Below are 15883 nucleotides of genomic sequence, written 5' to 3' on the forward strand. Positions count from 1 at the left end.
GTGTTTTATGAGAATGGGGAGAACAATGCTGTCATCAGATTGCACTTAATCTTTCCCTCTTGGCAGGCCAGATGTGAGAGAGGTTGACATGTTGCTTTGTTTCAGGCTGCAGTGATATGGTGAATATGACTGTTCTATCTACAGCTGCCATTCAACATGACACAGGTGGGACGAAATCTAATTCTACAATACTTGGAAAACCTATCTGTTTGTTAGGTCCTCTACCTATCTGACCTGTTCTTAAAACTCTCTTTTTCTGTAGTTTTTCTACACTGAATGGTCATGTACAAGGAAAGATGCCTAGCAGGCTTTTTTTTTTTTAATGAAAAAATATTCATAAAATTAATATCCATGAGCAGTTTTCTCTATAGATGTTTTTCACCAGCTGAGGATGGGAAATGGGATGCAGCAATGTCCAGTTCTGTGTTGTACTCTGCATTCATTTCATTAGGTTTACTTTGCATGGTTAGGTGAATCCCAGAAAATTATCATAGTTGTGTATCTTCTGAAGATACACTGAACCATTTATCATGACTGCACTTACACTGGAGGAGATCTGAACAAATCACACCATCTGCCTTTTCACTCATACCTGCAGGACTGAGACCTGTTCACCAAAGAGATCACTCCATGCCCAGTATAGGATCTGCTGCAAAATTGACAGCTGAGGACTGCATGGCTCCTCAGGTCTTACCTGAACACTAAACAGTTATCATCATCACCCTCAGCTAACAAACAAATCTCTCTGTATTATTTTGATTCTCCCTTACCAAGCCCCAGGTCCCCTTTATCATGCCAGAAGATTCCTCTACCATGTTCCCTGTGCTGTGAATTTCAGGAAACTTGCATCTATCCAGTGCTCCTGTCAGAAAAAAGAAGCAGAATGAAAACCTCTGGTCATTAGGAGCAAAATTAACAGACAGATTTGGATATTTTTGGGAGGTTGTTTTTTTTGGGTTGGTTTCTTTGTTTTGTTGGTTGGTTGGTTTGTTTTGTTTGTTTTTTTTTTAAATGACAATGTTATTAATGTTTTCATATTTACCATACACATAATATAGACTCATAGAATGGTTTGTGTTGGAATGAACCTTAAAAATCATCTAGTTTCACCCCCCTTGCCATGGGCAGGGACACCATGATTATATATGTATGTATATGAGATATATATATGTGTGTATGTATATGTATGTATGTTATATATATATAATTATATGAGTGTGATATGCACAAATTCGTATATATCTAAACAACATATATGCAGAATTTCCTTGAAAGATTAGTTGAACTACATGGTATTTTTCTCTTCCTGCTATATATTTATGTATGTATGCAGTAGGCTACACATATTCATAGTGCATGCATGTAGCAATGCAAACATATTTATTTCTGCTCCAGATAACCCAGTGTAACAAGACAGACAGAAAGCAAATATGCTTTGATATCAGAACCTCAGAACATTCTTACAGAACCACTTTTGGGTTTTGGGAAATTCTTCAAAATGGTCAAGCATATCTCTGGTTTGCTGACGTCAACAAGTATGACTTGGAGTCATTCTTTCCAGGAACTCTCTTCTTTCATTATGTCCTTGTGGTGTACTGTAAAACCAAAATGTGACTGGCCTGAGCTGCTGGGGATCACATGTCTCTTATCCCTTGAACTGGAGGCCAAGGTCCACTTGTGAGCTTAGTCTCGGCATACATTAAGTTTTGATGTGCTCTCAGCAGCCCTTTGGGATCTTGAAAGGGAAACACAGCACTTCTTCAACTGCTGTTAGGTGTTAACCACTGGTAATAAATTGCTATTTTGGGGGACAGAAGGGTTTGCCTTTCTGTGTGCTGTGTGCAGGATATCCTGTAGGCAACACTCATAGGACATGACTCATTAGTTGCTTCTGTAGGAGACTGATATCTACTGTGGGTATCACAACACAGAAAACACTTGGTGGAGCACAGGTTCAATTTCACTTTTCCCATATCCTTACCCAATTCAGTGGGTTCAGTGAATGCTAACAGTGGATCAGTGACCAACCGTGGAACTCATGTCATCCTTAGTCATTAGATGTCTGTCCAAATCTTATTCCAGTATCTTGAGGAGATATATAGGAAATCTCTTGGCTCAGCTAAAAAACAAGGGAAAGGAGGAGTACAACAGAAAAGACGAAAAGGGTAATTTTTGAAGAACAATGAAAGTTTAAGATAAAAAAAAAAGTTTGTTGGACACCTTTTTAAAAGTGATCAACAAAGAAATAAGAAATAAAAGGATAAGATGATAACTAAGGCAGGGTGATAAATGTAACTAGAAATACATGCTAGGGCAAGTCCTGGATATGAATGCTGGGGGGTTAGCATGGAAGCATAGTCCTTGTTGTCTGAATTGTATCTGTACATCATAAACTATCCATGGGCAGATCTGGATCTCCATGTGCTTTGCACATCTTTGAATGTTAACTCTGCCAGAGTGAAGCTCTCTTTTCACACCTCCAAGGCTTCTTCAGTCAAGCAGTGTCTAGTGGAGGGTCCTCAGGGTTTCAAGAGTACACAGTGGAGCTAGCCCTTGAGTCCTTCAGCCCAGGACATTCCTGGCATTCCTTTGCCAGCCAGCTCTATTGTTCCCAAGCTGTTGATCCAGATTGGGTTACAGCCCTTTATAGGGGGCATTGAGTTTCACAACCCAGCCAGAAATTCCACTGCATGAAAAAAGATTAGTATTTTGGGAAGTGACATTAATGTTACACCTGTGACACCAAAAAGAAAAGGCTCCATGTTTCCCTTTAATATCCCTTCTGCTTATTAAAATATATTTATATTTTAAAAAATAGCATCAAGACCAAGTAAAATATTCACTGTTAAAACATTGCTGTACAAGGTTTCATGGGTATGTTCCCATCACATCCACTGTCTGCCTTCTACAGAAGTTGTATTCAACTCCCAGAATATATAGTGCAGTGTGGAAACATGAGAAATTTATTTACTTCCGAATTCTTCCACAGAAGCTCTGAACTTGGTCAAATCAACTATGCTTCCATTACAAAAAACAAGGGTTAGGATAACACTTCCCATTCCCATCTTATTTCCCATTTATATGCATATAATAAATTTTTACATTTTCATTTCTATAGTTTGCATTTATTTATTTTTTTTCTCCATGTCTGTAACTAGAAAGGAGGAATTCTGTTTTCTGCTGGGACTTCAAGATAATGATAAATGCTAACAAGGTATAAATTACTTAATCTTTGATGCAAAAGTTGCCTTTGCAGTTATGGCCCATAGTTTTAAATTTCCCTGTTAATAAAAAAAAAAAATAGTGAAATGAGTAGCAGGGCCAGATCACGAGTTTTATGGTTCTTTTGAAGTTGTTAGAACTCCTCTCCAAGTAGGATTTGGCCTACAGGAAGCAAAAATAAGACAAGATGGGTACATCTATTTTTGTTGTTGAGCAGAAATTTCAAACAGAGGCCTGAGTTGTTGGAGGCTGTTTCTTGTGATGTGGGATTTCTGCCTTCATCTCCCATCACATCAGGAGATAGTATAAGCTCTGAGCATCTCAAAGCCATGCTTAATGCTACAGTTGATGTATGTCCTGAAACAACTTCTGACAGACTGTGCTTGAGCTTTGGTATTGCCTGGAGTAGATACAGCTTCCCAGAAAATTTGTGGGTGTCAACATCACTCTGATACCATCAGAATTGAAAAGTGGGAGTCTCAGACTCAGTCTACAGCCTTCTTTAGCCCTAATTTTGCAATACTGCAGATGTTAACATAACTTCACAGCCTGAAATACAGTTTCATTTGGCTGGAGCTCATTTCATACAACTAGCAATCCTGAGTAGTCTTCCAGGCTTCTTGTCTGGTAAGTGGAGTGATACAGATGCCTTTGAAAAGGAAGACAGATTTCCAAGAGAATGTGATAAATAATGCTTTATCCAGGGACTTTTTCTATTAGTTCCTAAAAGGGATCCTGAATAGACAATAATACAAAAACAAAAAGAAAGCAGGAAGAATGACTTGTGAGAACAATCTTGGCTGTCTTATGGTGTCTTCAAGTAGAGAAAGAGTCAACTGCAGCCCTGAATAGAGAATGTTTTTTTGAGGTTGAAAGAAAGAGTCTTAATTACACGAGGTATTTAATAGTGGCCAGTGTTCAGACTCTGGAGGTGACAGGAAACTTGAATTTCTGAAGGGCTACTGAAAAAACTTCGCCCTAGGAGGCCTGATCTACCACCATGATTTGTCTACATTGGAACAAATAAAATAGGCATTTGATTACGGGGCTGGGTGAAGATGCTTCCCAAAATACCTAACACATTCCCTCCATTGTGCGATACATTGGTTTAATTCTAGTGGAAAGAGAAGTCTTCTGGGATGTCCTCTTCTCAGACTTTGCTGTAAGTTCAGATAAATTACTTTTCCCCCTTCATGCATCCATCATTGGCCCCTTTGGGATTTTTTTCCTAGAACAGAGCTAGATCCCTGTGAATTCACTTTGGGTTGCTAGAATAGGGCAGTTCTTACTTACAGTCCCTCGGATTGCTTTTCAGTTACTGCCACTTCAAAATTGCTTGGAAGAACTGAAGAATACGACTTTGCCTACCCCTTGCACTGCAGCTGTCTCTGGTAGTGGTTTAGTAAAAATATGAAATGCTCAGCTTTGAAATTTACAGCAGCCACATTGCAGTACAAGTGGGGACAGCCAAAGGGTGTAAAAATATTTGCACTGCCATATGAGCTGCTGATCATTTACAGTACCAAAAAAGAGAGAAAGGAGCAGAAATGAAGAGAGAAAAATGTCACATCATCATCTAAATCAGCCATGTGTATCTCATTTTTCTTATAATGGACTTTATAAAGTTGAAAACACAAGGTAATGACAAAGTGGTCATGGTAGTGGGTACTTCTAGGCAAATCAACATGCATTTACCACTTTTGCCTTTAACATCTGCTCTAGGATGTGCAAGGTCATCTCAAAGAGAGGTATTTAACTTACCTGCTAAGTAAACAGTGATCAAGGTATGGATAGTAACCAGCTGTCAATCTGTCAGGTACTGAGATTGATCATTTTTCTTTGTCCTTTAAAGATCATGAGTTGACTTGCCCATAGCCTTTAAGTCCTCAAAGGAGAATTGCTCTCAGACTCTGTTGAGTTTCAGAGACAAACATATAAAAATCTTTGATGGCTGGAGATAGGTATGCTCTTTTTGGAAAAAATAGCATACATTACATTATTGCTTTCCTGAAAGAAAAATCAAAATGTCCTAATGGGGATGAAATGGGCTATATGTGGATGGAATATGGAATTTCCTTATTTTAAACATCTGAAAGTTAAGCCTCCAATGTTAAAAAATGGAACTTCCTTTGCCAATATATATAGCAAAAGAAAAGTCTAGAAGGATATTTATTCTATCTGTTATAAAGACCAAAAGGTGGAAGGAATGACCATTTGGGGGTGTTTCTTCATTTTAACAGAGAAAAGGCATATCTGATCATTCATCTAAAAGCTAGACATTTCACTGATGCTGAAGTTAAATGACACAACTGTTCCTTAATGTTCTGATAGGAACTAGGTGATTTCCTGAAGAAAATAAAAATCTATATTTAAAAGAAGTAGGCTATCATGGTCTGCAAAATAGCTGGTAATTAGTCCTTTCAATTGATATTTAACACTTTTTCCTTTCAACAAACCACTGAAGGATCTTGTTGATTTTCCTCATGCTTTCACTGTCTTTGGAACAGGTCTTCAAAAATTTACTAAGACTGTAATACAGAAAACATTTAATTTCTGTTCTTCATCCTATGGTACCTATATAGTCTCAGGATCCATTATATATTCATTTTCTACTAAATCCCCATCTTCACGAGCAAGAGCACGTTTCGAATGGGTTTTGTGCCACCAGCACTGCTAAGTGTATTTAGTGTTGCATTTTCTGTATAAAAAATACAGCTTTTTTTTGACTTCTTCTCCCCACCTCCCCCCTTCCCCACCCTCCCCCAGATGAGCAGCAAACATGTGTTCTCCTGATCCCAATAGTTAGAAACTAAGATGGTTACTGCCAGACTATCTACTATTCTGGTCCATATCCACAGCTGGCATAAATCAACATAGTTCCCTTGAAGTCAGTAGAACTCTCTGATTTATAGCAGCTGAAATGTTGCTCCAAAGGCAGGCATTTGCTTTTCTTCATAGCTGATGTTCCTACAGGGAGATGTGGACAATCCACCCTATGGAAAGTGGGAGCAGTAACAGCAATCTTTAAGAAAATTCTTATTTTTACCTTGCTTTCTGTCTTCCTCCACATTTGCTCACAGCAACTTCCCATCAGATGAACCCCCTCACAGATGGCCTACCACAGCCTTCTTTCTCCATGCAAATACAACCTCTTCTGTTCTTTCTTCCAGTGTCTTCTTGGAACCACTCAGGTGTTAAGACATGGATAGAAAAACTGATGAGCTGTATAGCTGGCAAAAAAATAGGGAGAAAAGCCCTGTCTGGTTCTATTTTATATATTTTTTTTTCATCAGCTATCTTTGAAATGCCACCGACATTTGAAAATATCTGAATTTCTGTTTATAACTTGATTATATAAAGTACAGAGGTTGAGAAGCATATAAGCAGATGTGGTTTGCAGATTGCTTTCTTCATCCAACAGCTGACATCTGCTGTGCTAGGGACTGAAAAGGCAGAAAAATAAATTGTCTTCTGGTTACAAATCTTCTAAAACCACTTTTTCTCTGTTCTCTGGGGAAGACACTCAAGCTGTGGCCATCTCACAACTCTAAGGACAGCATTCCTTATTGGGAAAAGTTGCTCAACCACATTTAGGTGGAGAGAGAAACATCTTTGACGTGCTCTCAGCCTCTCATTTAAAGATGTCTGGATAGTTTCCATCAACAATTTATTCTGAGGAGAGAATTAAAGTTTAAACTCAAAGATTAATTTTATTTTTAAGAGAAAAAAATACCCAGCCTGCTTGGGGGAGACAGATGTTATTCTGTTGAGAATTCAAGTATCTGAAAAGTGATACTTTTTGGCACCAAATAGTTCAATTCAAATATCCCACAACAAAATTTCATGAAAATTCTTAACTTTTCTCAGGTCTTTGTTATCCTCGGAAAGAGACAATTCTCATTCTCTATACCAACTCCTCCACTTGGTCCAAAGATGAGTATGGTAAATTGCCGTAAACGGAGTAAGACTGCTAGATGAACTTATCTAGGCTCCTTTTCTTAGACCAGATGATCTTTTGAGGTCTTTTCCAAGCTGGGATGTTCTATGATTCCAGCAGACATTCCGGCATTCCATTCCATATGACAGACAGACTTATCAAAGACCAGAGAATCATAAGGCACTGTGGCAGTATTCCCAAATTGAAACAATTTAGATTTGGCCAGAATATTTTGTTTTCACTTATATTCTACTTTTCTGGTTTCTAAAGTTTTTTTCTTTTTTCTTTTTTTTTTTTTCTCTGGAAAATATCCTGATGAGCTCTGTTCTCTTTGAAGATTAACCTGGTCCATCTCTCAGAAGAAACTCCTCATCAAACCTGATGACCAAGAGAATTTTAGAAAATTCACAGTTAACCCAGCCTCCCATGTAGGACATTGGAATAGATTTTTGGGGCTGAGATCTGCTGCTAACATCTGCTGTGAATGCAACTGAAAAATGAAGAGGACTTCCCCTGCTGTTCCCTGCCTTTCAAAACCTATTAATAGGAAGAGGGATATTTGGTCAGGATATTTTTGCAGCTGCTGAGACTCTAGGGATCCTCATGGAAGAGATGGATGGGGGATTTAGGGCAAGATTAACTGTCTTGATTTGGCTGTTTGCAACAATTTACAGGGCATTGGAATATCTTTAATCAATGGAATTGATCCAAGACACCCACCAAGCAGTGGTTAGCCAGCCCTGCAGGTACTTAAAACCCATGATGTACCTCCCTGTTTGACTTGACATTGTATATTTCAATAATCATAGATATATGTAGTAATCACATAGATGGAGCTGTTGCCTGCCATCTATGTTACATCCTGATGAAAAAGAAAAGTGAAGAACCACCAGAAGCTGTGTGAAAGGGCTGATCTGTTAGGGTATTTTGGTTATTATTTGGTCTACATAAGTAAAATAAACAGAAGTAAGGAGACAATGTACCAGGGGTATAGAAGAGAAACAGAGAGGTAAGAGATTGAATAAAATGCCAATGTATTTAACTGGATTTTTTTGTCATTGCCAGAAGCCTCACCCCCAAGCAGAGCTGATAATTTAGAAGAAGTGGCAACAGTTTTGTTTTTGACAGAAGTGCAAAGGATCATCTCTGTGTCACACCAGCTGTACTGTGAATATACCTTATCTTGAATATATAAAAAAACATATTGATATAATCCTTGTATGATAGTAGGACTACTGGATTTTGGCTGAGAATTGACAGAGGTGAGCTTCCAGACACCTTTCTGGGTTTTTTCTTTACTGTTATTTCTCTAATGTATTTTTATTACAGCCAAAGTGTGGGGAAACCTACCAACAAACCCCACAACCATGCTGATTGTGGAATTCGGAACACAGCGTGAAATATGACTCTCCCTATTATTATGGTCTCTTCTTATCTCACAGAGGTGGAGTTGACAAGATCCCAAACTGCTGTTGAACTGCTGCTGGCATCTTAATTGCCTGGTATTTTCCAGTGCTGTTTTCAGTTCAGGAATAAGACCTGGTGGATTTTTAAAATGTCATGTAAAACACACATATGTGCTTGTGCCTGCTCAGACATTGTCTCTGTAGTTATGGCTTCTCTCAGACCACATGCTAATTTGCATTACAGATTCCCACTTTGAATATAAACTCAGAATTTCCTAGGTCTGTCCTGGCTCTTGCAATGTCATTCAAGAAGTCTGTAGTGGGAGAATATGGTGAAATTACTCCCTGGTATTTCTTTGGGTCTGTAAAAAGCTCTTACAGCTCCCCAGCCATGACACATTTCAACGCAGAAATCAATGCAGCAAAACTTCACAGGGCATGAAAACAGTGCATGATTTATGTTATTTCTTAGCAGAAATATCTACAGCTTGCAAAGTCTGCAGGGATCACTTATTCTGATCAGCAGAGTACATCTTTCCACACTTTGTTGTTGTTTACCCTGAACAGAGAATGGCCAAATGAGAACTAAAAACCTGCAGAAAAACCTCTACTCCGGAGCTTTGCAATTTGAAAGAAATTTCAGAAGATAAAATTCAGCCCAAGTATGGTTCATGTCACTTAATTTAGGTGTCTACAATATAAATGTATTTATGTGAACTCTGTGGCTCTGCTCCCATTGCAGTCAACAGAGCTCTAGCCCATATATTCAGTGTGAGGGTGATGCATCTCTCAGCTGTAGGTGTCTATGGCTTCACTCACTTGAGATGCCTCTGCCTCTAAAGGTTTCTCAGAACTCTGTAGGTGTCCTGTAGTTTAATAATTCACAGGGAATGGTATTAATTTGCCGGTGTGTTTCTGAAGCCATTTCTGATACCCTGTGGTATCTGAGATATGTATGGACCTGGCAAGTATGAAGTTTGGGCACAGACCCTACGGGAGACTGAGGCTCTTCTGCAATGGTAGTTGAAGGCCAGGTAGGATCATCCAGTGCATCTCTGTCACACCTCCAATGCAGACAAATTCCAGCCTACAACCCAGGGCTGAACTTCTTCCCTGTCTGCACTTGTTATAGTGAGTAGATCAATACATTGGAAAGTTGTTGTCAGAAACTCCTTCCCCATGTGACCATACAAACATAAGTTGGATCTGGTGGGCTCAATCAGAGCAGGTCTTGTGGCTTTTGTCAACTGAAGAGAGTTGTTAGAACTAGAGTCTGGTCTAGGCAGAGTGAGTAGACAGATCTCTGCACAGCTTCTCGTGGAGACACATAGAATCATAGAACAGTTTTGAGTTGCAAGGCACCACAAGGACCATCCAGTTCCAGCACCACTAGACCAGGTTGTTCTTGGCCCACATTGAGAAAACTCAGTTCTGGTCAAAGCTGGTAGTAGAGAAGGGATGTTAGGAAGAAATTGTTTTACTGTCAGGGTGGTGAGGACCTGGCACAGGTTGCCCAGAGAAGCTGTGGCTGCCCCATCCCTGGAAGGGGATGTCCAACCAATGCCAGGCTGGACAGAGCTTGGAGCAACCTGGTCTGGTGGAAGGTGTCCCTGCCTGTGGCAGGGGGGTTGAAATTGGATGGCCTTTAAGGTCCCTTCCAACCCAAACCAGTTTGAAAAAGTAATATTCTTTTTCATATAGCTGATGTTATATGAAAAGTAATATACATCCTCAAAACACATTCCAGAAATTTCTTCCTCATGGACTTCCTGAACTGGAATGGTTATCTTTATACAATAACCTTCAGGTATTGATAGGGGGTTGGAACTTGGTGATTTTAAGGTCCCTTCCAACCCAAACCTCTGGGGAAAAAAAATTAAAAGATCTAGGCAATGTGGAAGTGTGATCTCCTGATTTAGAAAATAGACATAAGCAAATGCAGATCTGAAAATTAAGTTAAATCTGCTTTGAAGGGGGGTTATTTAAATCAAAGTAGTGGTGGGATTAGACAAGCTTCAAAGGGATACCCTTATCTTAGTTATTTTAATGGGAATTTGGAATTCAAGTCCCTAAAGTGGTCTGGAAAATCTCAGCCATGAGGATGTACTTGCAGACACACGGTACTATCCCAGACCATATGTGCATGCATGTGTGTGTGTATATGTTTCCCTCCTTGTTAGATGCATTATACTATAAGTACTACTGATACTTTGTACATTCCCAGGAGAGCACCAACGTGTGATCTGAGGAGTGAACTCTTCCCTGCGCTGGATGACAGGTTGGTGGCCAATCTCCCACATAGGTCTATCCCTCACGTCTAAATATAGATCTGTGCTTGTCATTTAATGAACTGCAGCACAACAAAGGCCAGGGGTGCAGTCCTGACTGAAAGTGAGATGCTCTGCAAGTGAAGTAGGAAGGTAATTGTTAGTGCAGCCGTGGGGAGGACAGAACCCATCGATGGGACCTGAGCCATAACCAAACCTCCCCCGTTGTACATGTACACGCATGCACACACAACCAGAAATTTTTGACCCAGTGCCAGCCTCAGCCCTAAAAGCCCCAAACTCTCTTTCCATTTAAGTATCAATGTGTAACAATACCATATCCCATAGCTCTAAAATAGCCGAGTAAATGTCTTGTCCTTTTATAGCTGCGGCCCTATTGTAATCTCTGGCATGTGACAGGTCTGAGAGTGACATAATGTGTGACTTCAAGAGACTGGACAGGGATAAAGACCTGTGTGCGCTGGTGATTTATCCTGAAGCAGCCATCTCTTTCCTGTCTGTCTGTCTCCTTCTCTCCCTTTCTAAAGCAGCTCATCAGCAAACCAGCATGGCTCCAAAGAAGCCCGAACCTAAGAAGGCAGAACCTAAGAAGGAAGAACCCAAACCAGCACCTAAACCAGCAGAACCAGAGCCCCCCAAAGAAGCTGAATTTAACCCAGCTTCTATCAAAGTATGTATCTTTTAACCTGGCATGTGAGGAAACAGGCTGGTGGGGCTTGGGTTGATGGTGGTTTTGGCAGTGATATATTCAATGCTGTGAGGTGACATTCTCCAGAAGTAGCTCTTGGTTTTGAGCAGAATGTGAGCAGCAAAGGCAATTGCTACAGGTGAAGTAAGAGCTGGAGCAAAGTATTGGGGGATCAGCTAAATAGAGACACTCAAAGTGAATCTTATTTTATCTGAGGGGATTCAGACCTATTCATTCTATCTTATCCCCAAAGTAGCAGATTCTAGCTCATGCAGGCTTCACTGACCTCAGTGGGAAGCTTATTGCTCTTCTGCTGGCAACAATGCAGGTAGATACCAGGAAGATTTTACTATATTTGAGGCTGACTGCTGACTAACCAATGGCCAAAGCTAGATTGTAAGCTTGGAGTGGGCTTGGAACATGGGTTGAATTAATTTCTCTCTGACTGGAATGTATCATTTTGGTAGATATCACCAGCCCGAGACTTCCTTAAAGTAAGCCAGTGACACCTCCTGAGGTTTTCCAAAAAAGCCCAACTGAATGGCAAAGGAACTGTGTACTTATATGTATCTTGGAAGGCAGAGAGAAACTTGGGAATAAATCCAGCTTTCCTGACTGAACTGCTGCTTTCAGGTTATGCACCAAGGATTCCTTCAAAGGGCAGAAGCCTTCTCCTTCTCCTTTAGAGAAGTCTCTGCTGGAAAGAGTTGTTGCTGATTTTTTCTTCAGCAGGATTTGCTGAAGTCTTCCTCAAATATGTAAGGAAAAGATTGTTTTCAGGGCCATTTTCAAAACAGGTTTTGAGAGAATGTGGGAGAACTTGAGAATACTCTAATCCTGAGCTGCCTAACTGGCATCAAATTGCCCTTTCAGTGAACAACCCCATTGACAGGGAACTACCAATGTCTAGGAAACACTCAAGGTTTTAAAACTGTGAAGTAGGTAATTCCACTGAAATGGTGCTGGAGATCTTTCCCTTTCAAGTGCTTTTTTTCCATGGATATTTACTCTTCAACAGATATCTGAGTGTGACTTTTACTTTGAAAAACGTTTGCTTCAGGAAATGATAAATTTTATAGTCGTGTGAAAATGACCATGAAATGGACTATTCAAGAGTGATTTCTTGACTTACAGAAATGCAGTAAGCAAATAAAGATCTGACAATGACTAGCTCCCCTTTGATCTTTCTGCACAGCACACATACACAAGCAATGTTAGAGATCCCCACAAGAATCTTTAGGGAGAGCTTTCCCATATTGTTAGCACTGTAAATACCCCATGATGGATGGTCACTGCAAGATGTAGCTGGATATCTTTGCAAGGCATTGTCCTTTGGAAATTGTCCTTTGGGAAAAGGTATTGACCTTGGGGAAAAGAAGAGGAGCTTTTCAGTGTCTCCTAGTTTTTTTTTTTCTCATGGGGACTTGAACCAGACAATGGCAGGGTGTAGATCAGCATTATTTTGTTGATTAAAGCAACCAGATTCTTCAGATTCTTTCCTGTTTCCTACAAGAAACTGAGTAATCAACAGGGGAGTCCTGGCTATCATCTGTGTTTATGGTGAGCCATAGGACATGAAACAAGACTAGATAATGCCAAAGAGGAAAATGGAAAGAACTCCAGTGCCATCCATGGCACCAGCTCCTCAGAGCTGAGGTGAGGGATGAGTGTCTCCAGGACCCTCTCTTGTTAGGTCAGAAAGTGATTTCCTCCTCAGGAACCGCCTGAGTACACCACAGCAAGTCTCATGGGTGGCTTGTAAATCATGGGCTGCTGAAACCATTTGCTTCTTTCACATGGGAGTGACTCCTTCAGCTGGGGATTTCTAACAAAGGAAGCACTGAAACTGGAGGATTTTCTGCCTTGAATCATAAAGACCTTGCAAATCTTTCAGTTCAAATGCTAGAGAAAAAAAAGCAATCATTTGTAACTATATCAAGAAGAACTCAAATTACAAGGAATTTGGTTTTGGGCTAATTTTTAAAGTAATGCCCACAGAGTTAGTGCCGTACTCTGAGAACTTCCACCGTGACCTTGAGTAAGTGGTACGTGGTGGGATCCAGCTCTCTGTACTTAACATTCCTGCACTGTAAAAGGAGGAGGGGGAAATCGCAATAACTTCTCTTCCAGGGCACAGATGGATTCAGCCAGGGTACCATGACATTGTGGTAATATTCATCTGGGATAGTGTGACACTGTGGTATGAAGGCCAGCTAAGTCCAGCAGAAACATGAGTTATAATTAAAAAAAAATAAATTAAAATAAACCAAACTGGTATTGCTCAAAAAAATAGACACTCCTCCTTGTACTCAACACAATATCAGGATCATTAAATACATTTCCATCCAAGTAGGATTTGAAACCAATTAATTTCTGCATTTTTATTTTAAACTTACTCTGCATATGCATTCATGAAAATTCTTATATTTTTCCTCCAGACCAATTTGCAATTATAAACTCTTATAATGTTTTTAAATTTCAAAAACAAATATTTTTTGTTCCTTAAAAATAAATAAATCAATTCAATATGCCATTTCAACATCCCTTCATCTCTGCAGAGAATATTCCATTATCTGCTATATACAAAATTGGACTAGGGAAAGCATTGGTAGATGCATAGTTTGGGTCCCATAGCAAGGGGAAATTATATTTTCTAGAGAAGTTTGAGAAGTTTTCCTGGGAACTTTTCAATTAGATGTTTTTCATCAAGAATGCTTTTGTCAAAATTGAAGCTATTTGTGCACAGGGCTGGGTCTGGCAGTATGCTGCATCTTGCTACATAAACCTAGTTGTGATGGAGTTCAGGCCATCTGGTGCAGATCAGAATACCTCCGTAGGTCATTCTACAACATTTGAAAAAAAAAAATAAGGCTTTAAAGAGTTTTGAAATTCTCCAAACATCCTATTTCTACATTCCAGGATAAAACTGGTTCTTGATTTTAGGCCAATGATAATCTGTAGTTTAAAAAAATCTGAGGAAAATAACCTTGTATCAAAACAGAATGTTAAAAATGATCAAAATGCATCTGTTGATGGGAATGTCTTAAATTATCGATATTTATTCTCAGACTTTATTGCGCAATTTTGCATTTGGAATTTAAAAATTTTTTTAAGTCTCAAAACTAAAATATTTCTGTGGTAGAGAAAAACACATCTTGTTTCATTTTTTTCTGGTATGTTTGCTGTCATGATAATGGTTTAAGAGCCTTATTTTACGCTCCAGAATAATTTTAGATTTTCTCATTGTCTTTCTCTAGCTGCTTCATGGTCTTAGGGTATATTTGGCTTCTGTTGGGATGTCATTTATAGTGGCTTAAATCTGAGATACATCCCCTTACGTAAATGCAGTTATACTGAAGTTTTAATTCTACTCATATATACATTCCCATGGGATTTGATCCAGTACTTAAAAATTTTCAAAGTAAATTGGGTGCAATTGAATATTGCTTGCAACTCATAGAAAAGAGTTATGTTTTATTTTTTGGTTTGCTTGCTTTTCTGTAAGATTTTGCCTGCATCCATGAGGAAGTCTTTAAGAAACTGTTTCTCTGGAATGGGCCCTGAACCTCTTTACTTTGGGAAACAGATTGTCTTGAAGAGATTTTGTAGTGCGAAGATTGTCTTTTCCATATTTCTAATTCATTCCCATCTGAATGCTCTCTTGTAGCAGAGTGACACATTTTGCCAGAAATATATTCTGCTCTCCTGAAAACCAGTAAGGCTGATGGAAAACAGGATGAATCTTTCATTGTTACGGACACAGAAAGTGTTACTGGGTCATCTAACTTTAACCACTGAAAAAAATGACCGTTGACCTTAAGCAAATCACCTATAATCAACTCTAGAGAGTTTTATCCCTTGCAGCTGTGCTAAACACCTATATGAGGATGGATTGAATCACCCTTGGGAGATGTTGATCTGTTGACAAAGAGAGTTGAGAATGGAATTTGAGTGCCAATTTCAGCAGCTAAAGTTAGCTGAGATAACATGTGCTCAAAGTCCAGTGAGTACTGGGTGCAAAAGAAAATAGCTGGCAATATGTGAGGACCTGGAAAGGACACAGCTTACCGTACAGTCATCCTTAATAATCACATTTTCCCGTGCTGTCGCTTGATATGCTTACTGTAGCAGCATGCAGTAGTACAGGTGACTGGGGAAAAAAAAACAGTCATCATTTATTTTTGTGGAGTACTGCAATCTTAAAGCCATGTGAAAACTGTTCTCCATGAAAAGTCCTGCAGGCTTCTGAGCATCTGCAGGCACAGTAAAAAAACAAATGCTTCTTCCCTTTTTTTTCTTCTTCTTCACCTGGGATGGGAGCAGCCACAAGGGAAATACACAG

General features: G+C 39.4%; 1 protein-coding gene and 1 long non-coding RNA gene across 2 annotated transcripts in view; one reads left to right on the top strand and one right to left on the bottom strand.

The window, feature by feature from the left end:
* Window positions 1-779: 779 nt before the first annotated feature.
* LOC115945646 (uncharacterized) lies at window positions 780-5168 on the bottom strand. Its single transcript, XR_004550031.1, has 3 exons — window positions 4984-5168; window positions 1982-2119; window positions 780-862 (listed from the first exon to the last, which is right to left on the bottom strand). It is a non-coding gene; the product is annotated as an uncharacterized lncRNA (long non-coding RNA).
* Window positions 5169-11336: 6168 nt separating this feature from the next.
* The window catches only part of MYL3 (myosin light chain 3), a 35722-nt gene continuing 31175 nt past the window's right edge, over window positions 11337-15883 (top strand). The window contains exon 1 of the mRNA XM_005143972.3: window positions 11337-11523. Coding sequence (XP_005144029.1) covers window positions 11401-11523 — 123 coding nt within the window. The 5' untranslated portion in view covers window positions 11337-11400. The remainder of the gene's footprint in view (window positions 11524-15883) is intronic.

Source organism: Melopsittacus undulatus, chromosome 1 (genome assembly GCF_012275295.1).
Source record: "Melopsittacus undulatus isolate bMelUnd1 chromosome 1, bMelUnd1.mat.Z, whole genome shotgun sequence".
Lineage (NCBI taxonomy): Eukaryota > Metazoa > Chordata > Aves > Psittaciformes > Psittaculidae > Melopsittacus > Melopsittacus undulatus.